The sequence below is a fragment of the Corapipo altera genome, unplaced genomic scaffold (assembly GCF_003945725.1).
Source record: "Corapipo altera isolate COAL_440 unplaced genomic scaffold, ASM394572v1 301, whole genome shotgun sequence".
NCBI classification, from domain to species: domain Eukaryota; kingdom Metazoa; phylum Chordata; class Aves; order Passeriformes; family Pipridae; genus Corapipo; species Corapipo altera.
In genome coordinates, this window is record NW_020884926.1 from 2,254,100 (window position 1) to 2,273,545 (window position 19,446).

The following is a 19,446-nucleotide window of genomic DNA, read 5'->3' on the forward strand; positions in this document are numbered from 1 at the left end:
GAGGAGAAGGAGGAGAAGGAGGAGAAGGAGGAGAAGGAGGAGAAGGAAGCCCCCTGAGCTCGTTTCTTACCACAGGGCCCCTTGTGCTTCACCCTGATGTCCCTCTTGAGGACGCAGGCCATGGAGTCCAGCTCGCAGGGGTTGCCGTAGGTGCGGTTGTCGGTGCCACACACGGGGTCGTAGCGGCCCTGGCACACCTGCTGGCACTCACACACGGGCTCCTGGTTCTTCACCACGCACGTGGCCCCAAAGGTGCACTCCACGCTCAGGCAGGGGCTGGGTGTGCCCAGGTCTGCAGAGGGGACACAGGAAGGGCAGAGGGCTCAGCCAGCTGAGCTTCCCCCCCAGCTCCCCCCCGGGCACTGAGCACAGCCAGGCATGCCAGCAGCCCCAGCCACAGCACCCCCCCACCTGCCTCTCCCCCAAAAGCCACAGAGCTCCTGGCCTTGGCCCCAGCCCAGCCCCTGCCCCCTCCATGCCACCCCGACATGCCCGGCTCAGCGTGGTCCCCATGCTTGGCAGAGGTTAGGGAGGGGAAGCAGGCACAAGATCTTCTCTCTGCATGCCATGAGTGGGACTCCTGCTTCATCTCCTCCACCCCATCAATGTCCCAGGGATGTTCTGCCCCTAAGAAGTGGGATCAGCAGCACTGGCAGAACCTTCAGTAGCCAAACAGCTCACACAGGGATAGCTCCCTCCACTGAGATCCACGTCCTCGGGGTGCCTGTCCCCTGAACAGCTCATCCTAAGCCCAGGAAGACCTGGCTGGAGAGGACACCTGCATTTGGCTCCACCACACCACCCATGTCTCTCCTCTCCCATCCCCTCCTCGTCCCTCCTCAGCCCAGGGAGCTGCCGTGGGGCAGGATGAGGAATGTCCTCATTTCAGCCCAGTCCTTGGGCACGTGGCTCCAGTAGAGCCCTGGGGCTCCCTGGGGATGGGCAAAGCCCCCTGGCACAGGCTGCAGGCTGGGAAGCAGCATTTCCTCTGCTCAGCCATGGCCAAGCAGGTGGCACATTCCCTGTGGGGACGCTCAGGGGTGACAAGGTGAGCAGCCAGCACTGACAGCAAAGAGCAAAGGCTGTGTCCAGATCCCTGGTACAGCTCTGGAAATGCTGGCAGGGAAAGCCCTGTGGTCCCTCCCAGGCAGGAATACCCCCCAAGAATTGCCCCCACCATCCAGGAGCCAAGCCAGGCAGCTAAAAGGCAGGGGAGACAGACCCAGCCCTGCCCAGTGACCCTTCTCATGCCTCCAGACAAAAGCCCTGAGGACCTGGGGCAAGGAAAGGACACTGATTTGATCCGTGCTCAACACTGACAAGGACACAGGACAAAACACAGGTGGGGAACACACAATGCAGCCAAGAGGAGATGGAGGCAACAGGCAGACACAGCACAGCCCCACCAGCACCCGGCAGAGAGGCAGGCACAGAGGGGAGCGTGGTGGGAAAGGTTCCTCCGGAGCCTCGGGAGTGGCTCTGGGCACCTCCCCTGCCAGGACCACAGAGCAAGAGCAAGGTTTGAGCCCTCAGGAGCCTGGCTGCATGCTGGCAGCCAGGGAGGAATGGCCCAGCACGGGCACAGGCACGCCCGGATCGGGAATCCTGCTCTTTGGGAAGCACCTACCAAGTCAAAACTTAGAGCTGAGGGTCTGCAAAGGAACAGGGGAGAGGGGAGAACAATTCAGGCACAAAGCAACTGCTCCAAGCCAGACTTTTCAGCTGTGTGCCCAACTTCCCTGCAGCTGAGGAGATTGTGAACAGTCCCCAGGGATGGGGAGCAGCAGAGCTCAGCCCTGTGGTGCTGCTCACATCAGCCTCTGCTTCCCTTTTGGAAACATCTGTCCCATGATCGTGTCCCCCAAGCACAGAAAAAAAAGCTTGCAAGGAGAAAGTGCCTCTGATGGACACAATTAGGTGAGAGGCATGAAGCAAATACAGTCCCTCACCTGAAATCCAGACTCACGCTCCTGCCTTGGGAAGCAAAGGAGCAGCGAGTGGGAGCACGGGGAGGTGCCAGCCCTGATGGAGAATGGGGCCCTGACACTCCCTGCCCTTCTTAAGCAGGGAAACGGGCAGAGATGCAGCACATGAAGTTCCTTCACAGCCCAAATCCCAGGCTGTGAAATCTCACACGCAGCCCTGGGCACCTCCAGACGTCACTGGGAGTTTTGGCACCACTGTGGGTGGATGCAATGAGGACCTACTGAGCTGTGCTAGAATCAAGACCTGCTTTGATTCCTGGCCCTTCTCCATCTTGCAGACAGAGAAACCCAGGCACAGAGAAAGCAAAACGCTCTTTCTGCACCTTGGGAGACTCCAGGGCACAGTCCCTCACCTGCTGCCCAGCTTGGAAGTGTTCAAGACCAGGTTGGATGGGGCTTGGAGCACCCTGGTCTAGTGGAAGGTGTCCCTGCCCGTGGCAGGGAGAGGGACTGGAGGATATTTAAGATCCCTTCCAACCCAAACCATTCCATGCTTCTGTGCAGACACCTAACCAAGCCCCTGGGCACATTGAGCTCTCCTGCCAGCCCCAGCTGAGGATGCCTGTGGAGAAGAGGCTCTGAAGCTGCCTTGGAACCCATCACACCCCATCAACCCCTGCCTGTGACACCCCGCGGGCTCCGGCACCAGCTGCACAGGGAAATATTCCTAGGGAAGAACCACTTCTGAGCACAGAGAGCTCCTCAGTGCTTCCAAAAGGCACATGGTACTTTGCTGGACACCAGAGAGGGAAGCTGTGATCCCTGCAGAGCCCCTGCCCAGGGGGTTGGCACAGACAAGCAGGACACACACTATGGAGAGCAAAGGGACGAGCACCGCAGTCCCAGGCAGGCAGAAACTCTGGGAAGGAGGAGGTGGGGAAGAAAGGGGGGTTAGTTGGGGGCACAAGGAGAGGTAAGATCAACCAGGAGCAGTCCAGAGTGATGCACTAGCCCAAGAGGGGCTTGCTAAGGAGTGGGGGGCTCACAGCACCCACCTCTGCTCCCACTCTCATTTGCCTCGAAGGGTCAAGCACCGGACAAGACCCCAGAGCACTGCCAGGCATTCCCATTCCAGCAGCGAGAGTTTGGGGCCAGGGATGGGAGCAAAAGCAGGGCAACCTCTCCATCCCGGGGGCTCTCAAGCAAAACTAGAGAGGTGGGGAGCAGTGAGAAGAGGCCAGGACTGTCACTGGCCACGGAGAAGGGGGGAGAGCCGACCTCCCAGCAGAGATGTCCGGGTAGGGAGCAGAGGGTGATGCGAGGACACAACTCCTTCCTCCACACAGGCAACACTGTAAAACACAAGACACAGACGAGAAAGGAAAGAGAGAGAAAGGAGGAGGGAGGAAGAGGGGAGGGGGAGAGCAGATAGAGGGAGGGAGGGGAAAAAAAAGATGCAACTACAGACACCTTCCTTCCCTCCACCTCCTGTCCACGTCGGCCTCATCCCATCCCTCCTTTCTCACCTGCACCATCACGGTGCCAGAATAGAGAAGGATTAAAAACAAGGCTTGGACTGTTTTGTTTGGCTTTGCCTCCTTTGCTTGGCTGCTGGAAAAGACAGCAGAGAGCCCAGAGTCTATTAGACAGGTATGTGTGGGAGATCAAGACACTGCCCATTCTAACAGGCTCCTTCATTCCCTCCCTTTCCCACCTGCTCCTGCATTCTCCCAGCACCAAGGCATGGATGAACTCAGCAGCACTGAGCTCACAGAGGATGCTTTCCTAAGCTGATGAGGAGTGAAAAAGCTGCCCACACCTCATGGGGGCTGGTTACAGGGCTGCCTGGAGCTGTCAAACGGACTTTGGAATCCCAGGCTTTGGCAGACAGAGCCCCAGTTTTGATTGATTCCCCCAGATTATGACCTTTTTTTGCTGCCATCCCACAAGGACGTGGTTCCTGAAAGCAGATGGGCACATCTGCTGTCCTCACCTGGAGGAAGAGAAGTTGGTGGGAAGCTAAAATAAAGTGAGATGGGGAGAGGAATGGCAGGTGCATCAGGACCACGTCCTGCTGTCTGCTGGCCTCCCTCCATGGAACACGGTGGGAATGATGCATGGTTGACAGCAGGGTCACAAGCAGCACCAGTTCCCTGCTCATCCTAGAAATTTGGGAAGCCTCAACCTCTAAAGGAGGCACAGGGAAGGGTTTGTGGAGAGCCCAGGGCAGCAGGGCTGCAAATAACCACCCCCTGGCCCCGCTGCTGCAGGATCCCAGCCTTCCCTGTAGGGAAAACTTGGGGAACTGACTCCTAAATATTCACCCACTAGAAACACAGGCAAACAGACAATCCAAAACAACAGCTGTGATTGTATTGAGTGTGATTTTGGGAGCCTGACAAACGGTTTTCAAGCAGCTGGGTCTGGCAGCATTAAAAACCTACAGCAGGAGCACAAAGCCAACAAAACAGATCCGCAACATGGGGCCTAATTCCCAAGTACTTCAGGAGGTTTAATGCAGCTGATACCTTATAAAAACATCAGCTTAAAATATCAGGACATGGTTCCAGAGCTAGTAAAAACCAAATGGAGCTGAAAAGAACAGTCCTTCCAAACTCGTACAAATCAATCCAGTGATTGCGTTTCAACATCTTTCATTTTCCGTGTGATAAATTTAAAACTGGACATTCCCAACATCCTAGGGACCCAAAGCCCCATCCTATCACATCCTCCTGCAAAAGATCCACTGGAAAGGTCAAAAGCTTCTCCTAGAGACAAGACAAAGACATGGTGAGATCTCCAGAGAGCAGGCACGCTGGGAAGAGTTCCTTATGGAGAGCACCCGGAGCTGAGAGAAGCAGGCAGGCATGGAGTTGGGAGAGCATGGAAGGAGCTTGGAGACTGGCACTACCCTGGGAGGAGGAATGAATGGCATGGGCTGCAGGGAGCTGCGTGGTGGTGGATGAGAGAAACCAGCTGGACATCACAGACAACAAAAAGATTCTCCCCCGTGTTACTGAGCACATCAGACAGAGACGAGACCACGGGGGAACACGTGCACACAACAACACAAGGACTGCTGGAAGGAGAAAGAACAGGGATATTTGGGGCTTGTTGGAACACAAGACCGAGGAGACCCTGTGGCTTGCTCGGTGGGCACCACCCACACTTACCTGCGGCTCTTCCCTGCACGGAAGGACGGGCACGAAGCCGCCGGGCAAGGGGACGATGCCGGGAGGGCACCGGCGCCCCGGCGGGCGGGGGTACCAGTATTCCCGAGGGCAACCAGCGCTGTGCTTACCACAGGGTCCGCTGTGCTTTACGGGGATGGCAGCCTTCTGGTGGCACTCTGCCTTCTGGCGCTCGCAGTCATTGCCGTAGGTGCGGCTGTCGCGGGCGCAGACGGGCCGGAAGGCGCCGTCGCAGGCGATGCGGTCGCAGGAGCAGCGCGCGGAGCCGCGGCGGTTCAGGCACACCCCGTTGAACTTGCACTCGTCCCTGCACTTGTCTGGGGGTTGGGGGAGAGCACAGCACAGCACGGCTCACACCCGCACCCCCAGGGACACGGGGGGGACAGGGGATGGCGGGGGAAGCGGGACGCGGCGGAGCGGCGAGCGAGGAAGGTCGGGAGCACAGGGAGGGGCGCAGAGAGGTACTTACCCTGCTGCTGGCACTGCCCTGAACGCACCTTCTGGATCTCCAGGCCCCGGATGGCCCCCGAGCGCCCCATCACGCACTCGTTGTCGTAGGTGACGCCGTCGTCCCCGCACACGGGCTCCCTCCTGGGCGGGCAGCCCTCGGGGCGCGGCAGCAGCTCCGCCCGCCGGGTGCGGGGGTTCACCCGGCACACGCGGTTCATGTCGTTGAGGACGCCTTTGCAGGGGTCTGTGAGCGGAGCAGGGAGTCAGGCCCCGCCATTACCTGCCCGGGGAGGTGTTTCCCAGGCTGGGCTCCTTCCCCGGGCTGCCCCAGTGGCTCCTGTGCCTTCCCCCGTGGCACTCGGCGTGTGCTCGGGTTGTCCCTCACACTGGGCTCTGCATGCGCAGGACTCAGTTTTTACTGGGCTGCCCACACACCACAGGCACATGCCCTTTCCAAAGGGAGCACTGATGGGATGAGCCCTGCCTTTTTGCCCAGCCTGAGCTGCCTTCACTCCCCTCTGTTTCTCTCCTGAGCCAGGAGAATCTCCAGAGTCCAAAGGTGGGCACTGTGGGGTGCTTGGTACTCCAATCCCACTCTTGCCACACTCCCTCCCTGTCTTCCCAAAGTGCTGGAAGAGCCCTGAAAGCAGCCAGGGCCACAGGCTGCCAAGCCCCACAGCTCTAATCTAAATTTAGGCTCTAATCTAGGCTTATCTGGATCCCCCTGTCTGATGAGCTGAGCTCACTTCAGCCACACCAAAGACACGGGCAAAACAGGTGCCTCCTGCCCACTAATCCCTGCTGGAGCCCTGGGATTTATCCCCTCCTTGCCAAGCAGGCACCTGGAGAGTGCTGATTCATTGTCTGCAGCTGCAGAAGCACCACGGGATGTTCCCAGCCTTTAATCCCACTAGTCTGAAATCCAGGCTGACAAGGGGAGGCAACAGTAAAACAAAGAGGGACGTCCCTTTTGGCCGTCCCCACATCCCCATGGAGAAGGCTGGCCCAGGACAGGGTCACAGCTGAATTCTTTTGCTTTGCCCATTTTAGTGTGGAAATTAGGTGGTTTGCCTGTCCCGCCTCTGCCCGACCTCCAGCACATCCTCAAGCCTTACAGCAACACCCAACAGAGTCCAAATAACCCCTTTCTTCCCCAAATTTTCAGGTTCTACAGCTCAGCTGCTCAACCCAGACTGCCTGAGCTTCTGCTGGTGCCCAGCTGAGATCACAAGGTGCTCAAAAGAGGCCCAAAGCTCATTCTCTGCCCTAGAAACCTGGAGCACCCAGCGTGACATCACCTCCTTCACACCTCCCGCTTGCACCCCTCTTGCCCCACTTGGAGCGGTGAAAGCACAATTCCAGCTCTTCCAGGTTTCCAGCCTGCCCCAGCACACTCCCACGCTCCTCTCCCTGGGGTCAAACACTGGTCTGGCACGTGTCTTGGCTGATCTCTTGGTTTTCCTAATGAATACAGCTGCTTTTAATTACCCAGTGCCCACAGCCACCACGAGCCAGAGAGGAATCCACCCTCGGAGCTCGGGACTGTTTGTGCTCCGGGATCTGTGCCTGGCAGGATGCTTTAATTAGCAGGAGCTGCCTGGGATGCTGGTGAGCAGCAGGCTCCCTGCCAAAATCACAGCCGGGGGACTGCGGGTCAGGCGAACAGCAGGAGGGAAAGGAGGTGGCACAGATGTTGGAATTGCTCTCTAGGTCAGTGGGTCCCGAGCAGAAACAATTGCTGCGGGGGAAGCACTGGCTTGCTCAGAGTTTCAGAAGCTGTCACACACAGACTGATCTTTTTCTCCCTAAACCGACTCGTTTCTGCCCAAACCAACATTTTTTGCTGTCCAAACTGACCTTTTTCTGCCCAGACTGACCTTTCTGAGCTGACAGCAGCAGGAGCACAGCCACGTTTTCCTCCCCAACCCGTCCCCTTTCCCACTGGTTTACCCTCAATATCCCTAAGCCAGGTGGAAACATTTTTAAAACCCTTCTCCCCCCAGCTGTTCAAAGGCCCCAGGGAAGGTCAGAGGACTCACCACAGAGGCCATCAAACTTCTTGAAGACGTTCTCCTGCTTGTCACAGGCGTGCTTGTTGAGGTCACACTCGCTGCGATAGTCGCGGCCGTCGCTGCCGCACACGGGATTCTCGGGAACGCCGCTGCAGGAGGACGGACACACACACTTGGCCGACTGGCCATCGGTGGAGCGGACACAGGTGCTGCCAAAACTGCAGGTCACCTCTGCACAGGGGTCCTTGGAGCCTGTGGGAGAGAGCGGGGGGCACGGCACAGGCGTGAGCACAGCGAGGGTGCTCCCGCTCCACGCTCCTTCCTCCCATGGGACAAATAATCCCGAAGTATCCCGGTATCAGCCAGGCAGCCCTACCCCTCCAAGTGCCCAAAAAGATGCACAGCACCAATAGATGTCCTCCCATCAGCTTCAGTCCAGTACCATGTAGCTGCTCCTGAGCAGAGCTCGTCCCCCTCGGATGAGTGGTGACACTTGCCCACGGAGACAGGCGGGATGGGGAGGCTGCAGGATCGGCCCCAGCCCCACAAAAGGGAGCTCCCTCCTCACCTGGCCCTTCTCCTCTCCTCTCTAAACCTCTGAGCCTCACTACTGCAGGCTCGCTTCCCTGCACAGGCTCTCTGAGAGCCTCTTGCTCCAGCCTGGAGGGTCCTCAAGGCACCTCCTGCAAACCTTAATTAGAGGAAGAGCTCGAGGAGCAATTTCCTCAGGGACGAGGAAGGGCCAAAATTTGCCAGCTTTTTTTTTGAATTTTTTTTGCCCTTTTTTTTTCCCCTTTTATTTGTCACTTTATGATTATGATTTTAAATAAATCTCTCAGTGCTCTCTCCCCTGTGCCAAGAGCCCCAGCAGGAGGGCCGGGTGTGGATTTATTGCAGAGCCAGCACGCCGAGTGAGGGAAAGGTCAAGTTAATTTACTCAAGAGATGAGGAGACCGGGGGGTCTCATTTACACAGCTTCTTGCTCACAGCTGGTGAAGGCCAGGATGGGGAAGGGCTTTTATCAGCCCACCCAGCCCCTGCATGAGCCAGCTCCCACTTCCAGCTGTGGCAGATGTGACCCACCCTGGGGAGGTGGGGTGGGGTGGGGCAGCAGGTAGAGATGTCATCCCCCCCTACCTTCCTTGAACAGCCTCTGGCCATCATTTCACCTTCTTACTCCACTCTGCTGATCACCAGGGCAGCTGGTGATTCCCTCAGTGTCCCCTCCCATCCTCCAGGACATCAGGGATGCCCAGGAGTGGGCTGTTCCTGTGGGGCTGCCACGCACCCCCTGAACAGCCTTTGGCCATCACTTTGCCTTCTTATTACACTCTGCTGATCAGCTGGGGATTCCCTCCGTGTCCCTTCCCGTCAGACACGTCCCCATCACCCAGGACACCACCAGTGATGATGTCAGTGAGCTCAGGACAAGTCTCCCTGGACCCTCCACGAGGAGATCCTGTCCTCACTCACCACACGGCCCCTTGCTGATGACCTTGATCCTCCTCTGCTGGTTGCACTGAGCCTTCTCCAGCTCACACTCGTTGCTGTAGGTGGAGTAATCAGAGCCACAGACAGGGGCCACCACGACAGGACAGGCTGTTTTCTTGCAGACACAGGAGGCCTGGGAGGGGTCGCTGGAGCTCCTCTCACACACGGCCCCGAACCCGCACAGCATCCCCCGGCACACTGCGGGCACAGACACGGAGAGAAGGGTGAGCCACTGCCCCTCTGCCCACAGGAGGGGTCCAGAGGGATGCACCCACCCGTGCCAGCCCCTTCCCTTCCCTGGCAGAGCAGCCCACACCAGCCAGGCTCAGGACAGGGAGTGCTACAGCCCTCAAGGGTACCCAGACTTCCAGGAGGATGCTCCAGGCACAGCAAGGTCCTTTCCTGGCTTAGGGCAAGGATTTCACCACCTTGGCACATTGCCTCTTGCTGCCTGCCAGGGGGTTAAGCTGGGTTCTTCTCCAGGGACACCCACCTCCAGGGGTGTGGGGGCACCCACCCACAGTTCCAGAGCCACCCACCCCAAAGCCACAAAAACAAGGGTGTGCCCTGCCAGGGCTCCCAACTCCTGCCTGTGCCCAGCCAAGCCACAGGCAAGCTCAGCACCTGATCCACAGAGCACAGAGGCCATGGGGAAGAGCAGCATGACCTGGTGACTGAGCCCTGCTGCCCTTTGAGAGTGGCCAGGTGAGGCAGAGGATGTGCCAGGCACCTTCATCCCACACGAGGGTAGGGAGGGAAAAGGCTGGGGTGCAGCACAGTCCAAAAAGAGCTAACACCCCCGTGGTTTTGTCCTCTCTGTGCCCCTTCTGCTTATTGTCAGCATGAACTGGAGACAGAAAGGTCTGTCCCCAGCCCTGCAGCCCAGCAGGGAGGTCAAGGGCAGCAGGGAGATGCCTCTGATCCCACTGCACAGAGGAGCATCCCCAGCACTCCAGGAAGCTCTGCCCAGGATCCCTCTGATCAAGCTGAGTCCTCCACAACACAACTGAGAGCTGTTTTCTGCTCACCAGCAAGGGAAAGGGAAGGCAGGGAACACAGAAGGAAACGTCCTCACCTGTCTCAGTGTGGGACAGATCATCCCACACACACACACACACTCTGCTTGATTTACTGCCTGTATGCAAAGCAGCCACACCACAACTCCCAAGGAGATGCAGGAATCTCTTTATCACATCCACTAATCAGAGAAGCCAGCACAGGCCAGTTCAGCATCTGAATTGCTAATGTGGCAGGAGATGTCATCCTTCAGTGGGAGGGAGGGAGAGAGGGGGCAGATGTCTCCAGACCCAGGGGGCACAGGTGAGAGACAGAGAGAGCGGGAGATGCCAGAGCTTTGTGCCCCTGGGGTGTGCCACGGGCACAGCCTGACACTCACAACATGCCCTGCTGGGCAGGTAAATGCCATAGAATCATGGAATATCCTGAGCTGGGAGGGACCCACAAGGATCAGAGTCCAACTCCTGGCCTTGCACAGACACCCCAACAATCCCACCCTGTCCCTCAGAGCGTTGTCCAAACCCTCCTGGAGCTCTGGCAGCCTCGGGGCTGTGACCAAACCCTGGGGAGCCTGGTCAGTGCCCAGAAACCCTCTGGGGGAAGAACCTTTCCCTGATACCCGACCTAAACCTGCACTGGCATCACCACCACAGTACCCACCACCCCCGGGCACCCCTCACCTCCCTGTGCCCTCCCCCTCACACGCAGCCCAACGTTAGAAATGGAGATTGACCTACATAATGAGAGAAAGAGAAATCATAAAAGGCAAAATAAAATGCTCAGCAGCGGCTCATTTACACTTCAATTCCCGGGCGTTTGGCTCCGGCTGCCTCGAGATTCCTGAGCTCACACGCGCCGGCAACAATGCACCACTACAGGCTAGCTAATATCATGAAATAAAAAAGGAACTCTCTTCCTCTCCTGCCCAATATCTAAAGGCAATTCATCATTTTTATGAAGCTCTCTCTGGATAGTCTCTCCTGCACTTCCCACTGCTGCTCTTTCTCCCTTTTGATTTTTTTTTTTTTTAATGCAGATGAGCTGCGAGATTAGAGGGTGCAGGGGAGGCGTCCGAGTGGGAAGAGCAGGATTTATCCCGTTCCCTCCACCCCCAGGCACAGCTCTGTGGAGCAGGGATGTACCTGTGATGCACCATCAATCTCAGGGGAGGCTGAGATGGAGCTGCCCTGGAGCTCAGAGCAATGGAAGGGAAGGGAGCTGGGGTGTGCAGATGTGGGATGCAGAGCCAGATATGGGATGCAGAGGTATGAGTGGGATGCAGAGGTATGAGTGGGATGCAGAGCCAGCCCAGAGTTCAACCAGGTGCCTGCTCGAAGGTGATGGGGAGAGGTGCCCATCCTAAGCCACCAGATGGGAAACCAAGGTGGGAAGCACATCCAGGGTTTTAAAGGAGGTGGCAAAGACAACTCACTCCTTCCTTGAGCTCTTCTGTTCTTGCCTCAGAGTGTGGGAAAGGAGCCTCACACATCCAAGGCAGGGGCTGCCGGGTCTGGTCCCACCCAAGCTGGAGAAGTTTTTGGTAGGAGCCAGTTCAGGGCAGCACAACCCACTCCAAAAACCCCAATCCCAAGATTCTTGCTGCTGTTTTTGGCTGCATTTCCTTCCCACCTGGCTCACTCTGCCCAGGGAAGTGGAGCAATCACCATCCCTGGAAGTGTTCAAAAAATGTGTGGATGTGGCACTTGGGGAGATGGTTGAGTGGTGAACACTGTGCTGGACTCAAAGACCTTGGACAGCTTTTCCAACCTCATTGTTTCCATGTTTCTATAATTCTCTACACCAACAGCACTTCTGCCTTTGGTCCCTGTGCTCCACAGTTTCCAGCCTGTGAACTGGGCAGGCAAAAAAAAAAGCTTTCAGCCCTGGACAGGACTTCAGAAGAAATGAAAACACTGCTCGTGGCTTTGCCATGTCTTCTTCAAAGACACTTTTAAAATTGTTCTTTTAGATTTGGAGCCAAACTGGGTCCTGTCACCTTTTAAGTGATCTTCCCTCTAATTATTTCACCTGCATATTTTAAAGAACCTCTTCATCTGAAGTGATAAAAGCAATGGTAAATGACAGAAAGGCCACAATGCATTATCAAGTTAATTGGGTCAAGCCACATAAAGAAAACTGCTATTTTATAAGAACTGAAGTCTCAGTCTATCCTTGCCCCCAGAACTGTATTTCACAAACACTTGAGGAACATAATATGCCAACAAGTGAGCAAAAGAGACGATATAAAAGGTATTTATTTACCTCCTGTTCCACATCAGCTGAATGTTGTACCAGTGAGCTGTTACAGCCCCGGTGTTTGACAGACACCTTCCCACTCCCTGCCAACCAGCTCCAGCCCTGGGAGAGCAGGAATCACAGAGTCATGGAATGCTTTGAGTTATAAGGGACCCTAAAGACCATCTCATTCCACCTCCTACCACGGGCAGGGGCACCTTCCACTAGCCCAGGTTGCTCCAAGCCCTGTCCAACCTGGCCTTGGACACTTCCAAGGATGGGGAGTCCACAACCTCCCTGGGCAACCTGTGCCAGTGACTCACCACCTGCACAGAGAAGAATTCCTTCCTGATATCCAATCTAAATCTCTCCTCTTTCACTTTAAAACCTTTTGTCCTATCACTTGTTCAAGGCTGAGCTTCAAAACTGGAAAGGGCAGCGGGGCCGTGCAGGGAGGTGAGAGCACAGCTCTGGTTAAATCATCCCAGCGCTGCAGAGACAGGCCACAGCGAGGCATTTGGCAAACAATGACAGCAGCACTTGTCTGGAGCCAAAAAAAGCTCGGAGCTGACCTTTCCCAAACCTCCTGAGCTGCCAGAGATGAGGGAGAGAGGCAGCTCAGTGAGGTATCCATCCAGCACTCCAGTGAGCTGCAGGGAACAAAAGGGAAGGGCTCGGGCTCATTGTCACCACTCTGAATTCCAGCCAAGCCTCTCCCTGGATCTTAGCAGCACTGGAGCAGAAAGGGGATAATAAATAACAACAACAACAATAATAATAGAAACGAGTTTTCTAGAGAGGAAGGGGAAAGCAAAAAGGTGTCGTCACAAATTATTCACGTCCCCGCGCTTCCCACCCCGGCTGAGCCAGCGGGATTCCATGGGCAGCTCCTCAGCCCCAGGCTGGGCCTGGAAAGGCTTTGGGAAGAGATCAAGGCTCAGGGAAAGACCTGCCTGGGTTCAGAGCCTCGGCTCCAAGTCAGGTGTGCTGTGCCCTGAGGCTCTGTGAGGATCTGCCTTCCAACCTGCGGTGACCTCCTGGTTCAGGGAACTGAGCATAAAGGGATGCTAAGGAGGGCTCCCTGTCCTCTGGCTAATTTGGGAAGGTGAGGGGCACACCAGCCTCCCCTCTGAACAGTCCAGACAAGAGGAAGGACACTGCCACAGCCTGGAGAACAGGTCATCCAATCCAGCTCCTGGCCCTGCACAGACACCCCAACAATTCCACGTTGTCCAAACACTCCTGGAGCTCTGGCAGCCCTGGGGCTATGCCCCTTGCCTTGGGGAGCCTGTTCAGTGCCCAACCATCCTCTGGATATTTCCTAATATCCAACCTAACCCTCCTCTGGCACAGCTTTGTGCCACAAGCAAAGAAAAGGGGAAAGGAGGGAGGTGACAAGGAGCCTCTGGGAGCCCACCCCGGCCAAGAGCTGTTGGCAACATCAGAGCCAAGCTGCTCCTGCATCAAGAAGAACAACTGCCCATGGCACCAGGTGTAATGACACCAGTCCCAAAGTGCCACCCCAGCCACGACACCTCCTCAGGCAGCCCCTAATTAGCATCAGGGAGGGACTGGGATGCTTCATTACCAGGGAAGGCCCTGCCAAGGTGCAGCTCAGCATCTCCCCGAGCAGGTGGCTGGTGCTCCATGAGTGGCTGCCAGGGCAGATGGCACCAGCTCCACCTCCTCGTCTCCAACAGTGCCTGCAGATGCCCAAAACGGCTGGAAGGACAGCTGGGAACAGGATGGATCCACTGTGGCCAAGAGGAAGGGCAGAGCCACCGTGAGAGCGGCCACGAGCCACCCACGGCTCTGCTCTGCAGAGGGAGGTGGGAGTTGGTGTAGGGATGCAGGAGCTGGGGCAGTTTAGGGATGCAGGAGCTGGGTTGGTGTGGGGATTCAGGAGATGAGGCACTTTAGGGATGCAGGAAGTGAGTTGGTGTGGGATGCAGGAGCTGGGTTGGTGTGGGATGCAGGAGTGGAACAGTGTGGGGATGCAGGAGTGGAACAGTGTGGGGATGCAAAAGCTGGGTTGATGTGGGATGCAGGAGCTGGGTTGGGGATGTAGGAGTGGAACAGTATGGGGATGCAGGAGCTGGGTTGCTGTGGGGATGCAGGCAGGGAGGAGGATGATTGCACTGTGCTCTCCCCTTCAGTCCCTGCATCCAGAACCAGAGCAGCCAAGGATTCAAGGTACACATTTTCATCCCCAGCCTGCACCCAGCACCCTCCACTCCTCTCCCACCTGCCAGCTCTGGCCACGCTGCCATTTACACCAGGTGCTCCTAAAGAGCTCTTGGACCAGCTTCTCAATCCCTCCCCATCCCAGCCTTTTTCCAAGCCTTCTTGGATCAGGGCAGGGAGGACAAGCAGGCAGGGAGGGTGGAGAGCAGCCTCTGCTCACAGCTTCAGAGCTTCCAGCCTCAACTCCCCATCCCTTGATTCCTCCGCTTCCAAAACCTGCAGACGATAATCCCCAGCCCCCCAAAGTCAGGAGGTAAGTAGCTCAGTTTAAGTAGGGATTAATAACAAGCTGGCTTCGAGTGCTCTGAGATCTTGAGGTGAGGAGCTGTAGCTAATAAACCCCAAGCATTCACATTAAAATGTTTCTCCAGCTTAATAACAATAATCATAAATGTAATGTTAGAAGTGCTCTTTTCCAGTGTAGAGAAAAGAAGCTCCTGGACAGCTTGCTGATTGCTTACAGCACCCTGCCAGCTCCCCTGCAGTGCCCAGACACCCAGAGCAGCCCTGGAGAGGGGCTCTGGTGGGCACATGGTTGGTGGGCACACAGTTGGTGGGCACACTGTTCCTCCCCCTTGGACCAAAGCTTTCTCCTGAGCAGGGATCTCGCTGAGGGAGGAGGAAGATGAGGAGGGCCCTGAACAGCCACGGGGGAGGGGGATGTTGGGAAAACAGGCAGGCAATTCCTGCCTGCTGAAGGCAGAACATTTGCCAGCCTGGACCCGCTCCAGATCCCGGGGGAGCCCGTCCCTTCTCCGAACGGGCCGAGAAAAACAATCAGAAAAGCACAGTTGGAAACTTAATTACAGCTCGTGGGTAGGAGACGGGAGGGTGGGATGTGCCTGCTTGCATGGCTTAAAGTGTCACCAGTGAGAGGAAAGAGGTAGGAGAAGGGGAAGGCTCCCAAGGCATGACAGCCACACTGCCGTGCTCCAGACACAGCCACAAATCCCTGCAGCAGGAAGGTGCAGGAAGGACATGGAGAGGGACACTTCCCTGGAGCACACCAGGAAGGTCAGGGCAACCTGCACCTCTGGGACCTGCTGAGGGCTGAACTGCTGGCGCTGGGAATTCGCAGGAAGAGCCGGAATTGGAGAATTCGCCGCCTGTGACAAATGTGCCTTTTAATCTCATGCCATTATATGGATTAAAAACTCTCTCCGTTTGGAAAACGGTGGGTGCTCCCCTGCTGAAGTCATTTAAAGTGTTCTGGGCCAAGAATACAAAGCAGGGAGCAGCCCCTGACGGCAGAGGGGAAGAGCTGGGATGCTCAGACTCGGCTTCCCCTCAGTGCCGGGCGCTGACCCTCTGCCCTCACCTCCCACCCCTCCCCACCGCCCTCCAGGGATGGAGAGGGCACTAAAGGGCTTCCCTGTGCCAAAAGGGCAGCGGGGAACGCCAGACCCCCGGGATGGAGTGTCAGGATGGCGAGGGCCGGCATTAATTCTGCATGAGCGCGAGGTGCCCGTTGCCATGGAGAGGGTTCGGCTGCCGCTGCAGCCCCTGTGCACGGCGGCTCCTCCGCCCGAGCCCACCCTCCCTGCCATCAATATTAATTGCATCAGCCAGGCCTTGCTCGGTGAGGGAGAAGGAGCTGCCTGCCCTGCCCCGAGGGCTGGGAGGGCAGGAAGGGTGGCAGAGTGTCCACCCCGACGTCCCAAATCACCCCCAGCCCTCGCGGGGCAGAAAGGCAGAGCCCTCAGACCGTGTGGCAGCAACACCACACTGGCACCACACCCAGGCACTTCTGCTCACAGCCCTGCCCCTGGCACGGCCAGAGCAGCGTCAGGGACGTGCTGGCCCCGAGTCCTCAAGCCCTGGTTTTGCCCATCTTCACCCACTTGGTGCCCTGTCCCTGCTACAACACGGGACAGGGACTTCATGTGGATCTGCAGAGTTCACCTCACCAACAGGTGAGGGGCAAATCAGGCCAGAGGGTTCCCAAGGGATGGGGAGGCAGCACTGCTCCCTCCCTCAGCAGGACTGGGCACATCACAGAGTCACAGAATGGTGTTTAAGGTCCCTTCCAACCCAAACTATCCCGTTCCAGCCCCCTGCCATGGGCAGGGACAACTTCCACTAGCCCAGGTTGCTCCAAGCCCCGTCCAACCTGGCCTTGGACGCTCCCAGGGATGGGGCAGCCACAGCTTCTCTGTGCCAGGCCCTCCTCACCCTCACAGGGAAGAATTTCATCTTAATATCAGATCTAAACCTCCTCTCTGTCAGTCTGAAGCCATTCCCCGTTGTCCTCTCACTCCAGGCCCTTTAAACAGCCTCTCCCCATCTTTCTTGTAGCTCTTTCAGGTCCTGGAAGGCCACAATCAGGTCTCCCCAAAGCCTTCTCTTCTCCAGGCTGAACAATCCCAATTCTCCCAGCCTTCCCTCAAAGCAGAGCTGCTCCATCCCTCTAATCAACTTGGTGGCCTCCTCTGGACTCGCTCCAACAGCTCCATGCCCTTCCTTATTTCCAGTTTAGCCATGGCACTGAGCCACACTGTAGTGGGTCCCCAAAGCTTCAAGAACCTATCTGGAATAATTCCCCAAAACCACCTCAAGTTTTCCAGGTTCTAAGGATGGAAGGTCCTTAAGGAATGAGAGGATGGTAATGCATCCACCACCCAGTTTGGGAGCCTCTGGGACACTCTCAGCTCTCCCAAGGATCCTGCTTGCACAGCTCTACATGTGACAGAGACCCCAAGGAAACCAAGGACTAGCACCAAACACACCCTGTGCTCCTGTGTCACGTGGGGGAGACAGCAAGGAGAAGCCCAGAAACGTGGTGGGCAGCAGCTACAACCTGCTCAAAAAAACCACAAAATAAAATCTTTGTTGCCAAAATCCCCCAGACCTGGAACACATCCTGAGAACAGGAGAACTGCATCTCATCCCCACGCAGTCCAAGGCAGACAAAGGAGGAGCAGGAGGCAAAGTGACCACACAGTCTATAATTGGGAGCCAGGAGGGGTGGGCAGCAAGGAAAAAGGTTGATGAGTGGAAAGATCTGAAAGGCAATTCATGTGCAGCAGGCAGGGAGATGGGAGAGAGCATGGGGAAGGAGAAGGGAGGAGTTGGAGGCATCTCCATGTTCTGGGTTCTAAAACCATCAAATTCACTCTTGCAAACCAAACATCATCTAAAAAGGCTCTCATTAATCTGTCAGGAGCCCCTGTGAGAGCAGCTCTGGGCAGACTGTCACGGCTCCCAGTCACTGCAGGATTCATCAGCCCCCACTGGGCACAGGGACAGTTTGGATACACGCTCCACGCGGGATGTGAGCCAGCAGCCAGCCCTGTCAGCAGGGTCCTGCTGCCCTCCCTGCACACCCCAGCACACACAGACCCCCAAAACCCACCACGGAGCACGAGCCAAGAGCGGGGACCTGCCCACGCAGGGAGGGAGGGAGGCGAGGGAAAAAAATACCTGGGAGGTTTTAACCTGCTCCCACCTGCCTGCTGTGCAAAGCAGTGTTTACAATCTGGGGAGATTAGAGAGCCTGGAGAGGGAAGGGGGGCTGCAGCAGCCCCTGGATGCCTGGGGGGAACCACAGTTCCTCCCCAGCTGCAGCAGGTCCAACACCAGCACTCGGCAAAGCCACCACACCATCCTTGGCCAACCTTTTCCAGGCCCTGCCAGTGCCCTGCAAGGTCCTCTGGGGCTCTGTGCAGGGAGATTTCTTGTCCCCTGGGTGCCTCAGCCAGCTTTGTGCCTCCTGATGTCCTTTCTCTCTCTCTGTGCTTCACACAAAGCATTAAACAGAGCAGCTGCATCCCAGAAGGACAGTCCTGGGAGATGTGAGGCAGAGAGCAATGGAAGCTTCAGGATCTAATCTTAGCAAGGGCCCAATCTAGGGAAAAACAGGTCCACCTTAGCAGTCCTCCCATCTTCTCCTCCTCTCCCACTTAAACCACCACATAACATGAAAGTGCACAAATTGATCCCCAGGAGAAAGCTCAAACCTCGCTGTGAATGGAGAAGAAAATGCTCTCAGGAGATCAAAAGTGATGTCTAACAACTGCTGCACCCCCTCTCCCCCCCCTGCTTTTGGAGAGCTATGTTTAACACCTCTCCTCTCCCCAGAGCAACCTGCCTGGATTTGTTCCCCACTGTGCTGTGGGGGCTCAGGGGGGGGCAAATCCAGGCAGGGAAAGCCAGGCTGGGATAAGGGATAAGTGCATAGGGATGAGGCTCCACGAGCAGCCCCCATTCCTGGCTCCTGAGATGTCACCTCACTGCTGTAGGGTGTGAGCACGAGCAGGAAACAAGGAAGGCGAAGCCAAAAACGTGATGGAACCACTGTGACTTCACTGCTGGGCCCTCCCAGGGGGTGGTTGGCTTCACTCTGGAGGCATGGATTGCCCAGGATCCTGGAAGGGCAGCACCCTGCATCACCCCCCTGACAGGAGGTCGCCGTTCAGCGGGGCCTTAGAGGAGGAGGAGTAGGCACCGTGTAATTAAAAGCAAGCAGCTGCTCACAAAACGAGCAGCCAGGTACGAAAAAATTTCACCTTGTGCAGAGAGAGGGAGTGATTTTTTTTTTTCCCCCCGTGCTGTGATGTGTGACAGACTCCCCGCCACGCTCCGACGCTCCCAATCCCTCCTCGCTCAGTGCCGCCCCTGCCACCCACCAGCTGGCACAGCCAGAGGGGCAGGAACGCCACCAGCACTCAGGGCTGGAGCCAGGAATGGTCGGGATCTGCCTGTCTCCCTCGGGATGGGCATCCCGAGGTGCTGGGCAGGGCGTGAAACCCTTCCCTGCTCCCCGCGACGCTCCCGCCCGTGTGGGGGAGAGCAGGGGGTGGGAAAAGCATGGATACAAAAGGAAGAGAGCACTGTGGGGGGGCAGCAAACACAAGGGGGTGCAAAATGCACCTGTGGGCAGCC

At 56.8% G+C, this 19,446-nt stretch overlaps 1 protein-coding gene across 6 annotated transcripts in view; it reads right to left on the reverse strand.

The window, feature by feature from the left end:
• Nucleotides 1–19,446, reverse strand: part of AGRN (agrin) — a 114,026-nt gene that overhangs the window by 33,944 nt on the left and 60,636 nt on the right. For all 6 annotated transcript variants that reach the window (XM_027658182.1, XM_027658180.1, XM_027658179.1 and 3 more), the window contains 5 exons: nucleotides 9,052–9,267; nucleotides 7,606–7,830; nucleotides 5,586–5,810; nucleotides 5,227–5,433; nucleotides 71–292 (listed from right to left, as the gene is read on the reverse strand). In XM_027658182.1, the coding sequence (XP_027513983.1) occupies nucleotides 71–292; nucleotides 5,227–5,433; nucleotides 5,586–5,810; nucleotides 7,606–7,830; nucleotides 9,052–9,267 (1,095 nt within the window). The remainder of the gene's footprint in view (nucleotides 1–70; nucleotides 293–5,226; nucleotides 5,434–5,585; nucleotides 5,811–7,605; nucleotides 7,831–9,051; nucleotides 9,268–19,446) is intronic.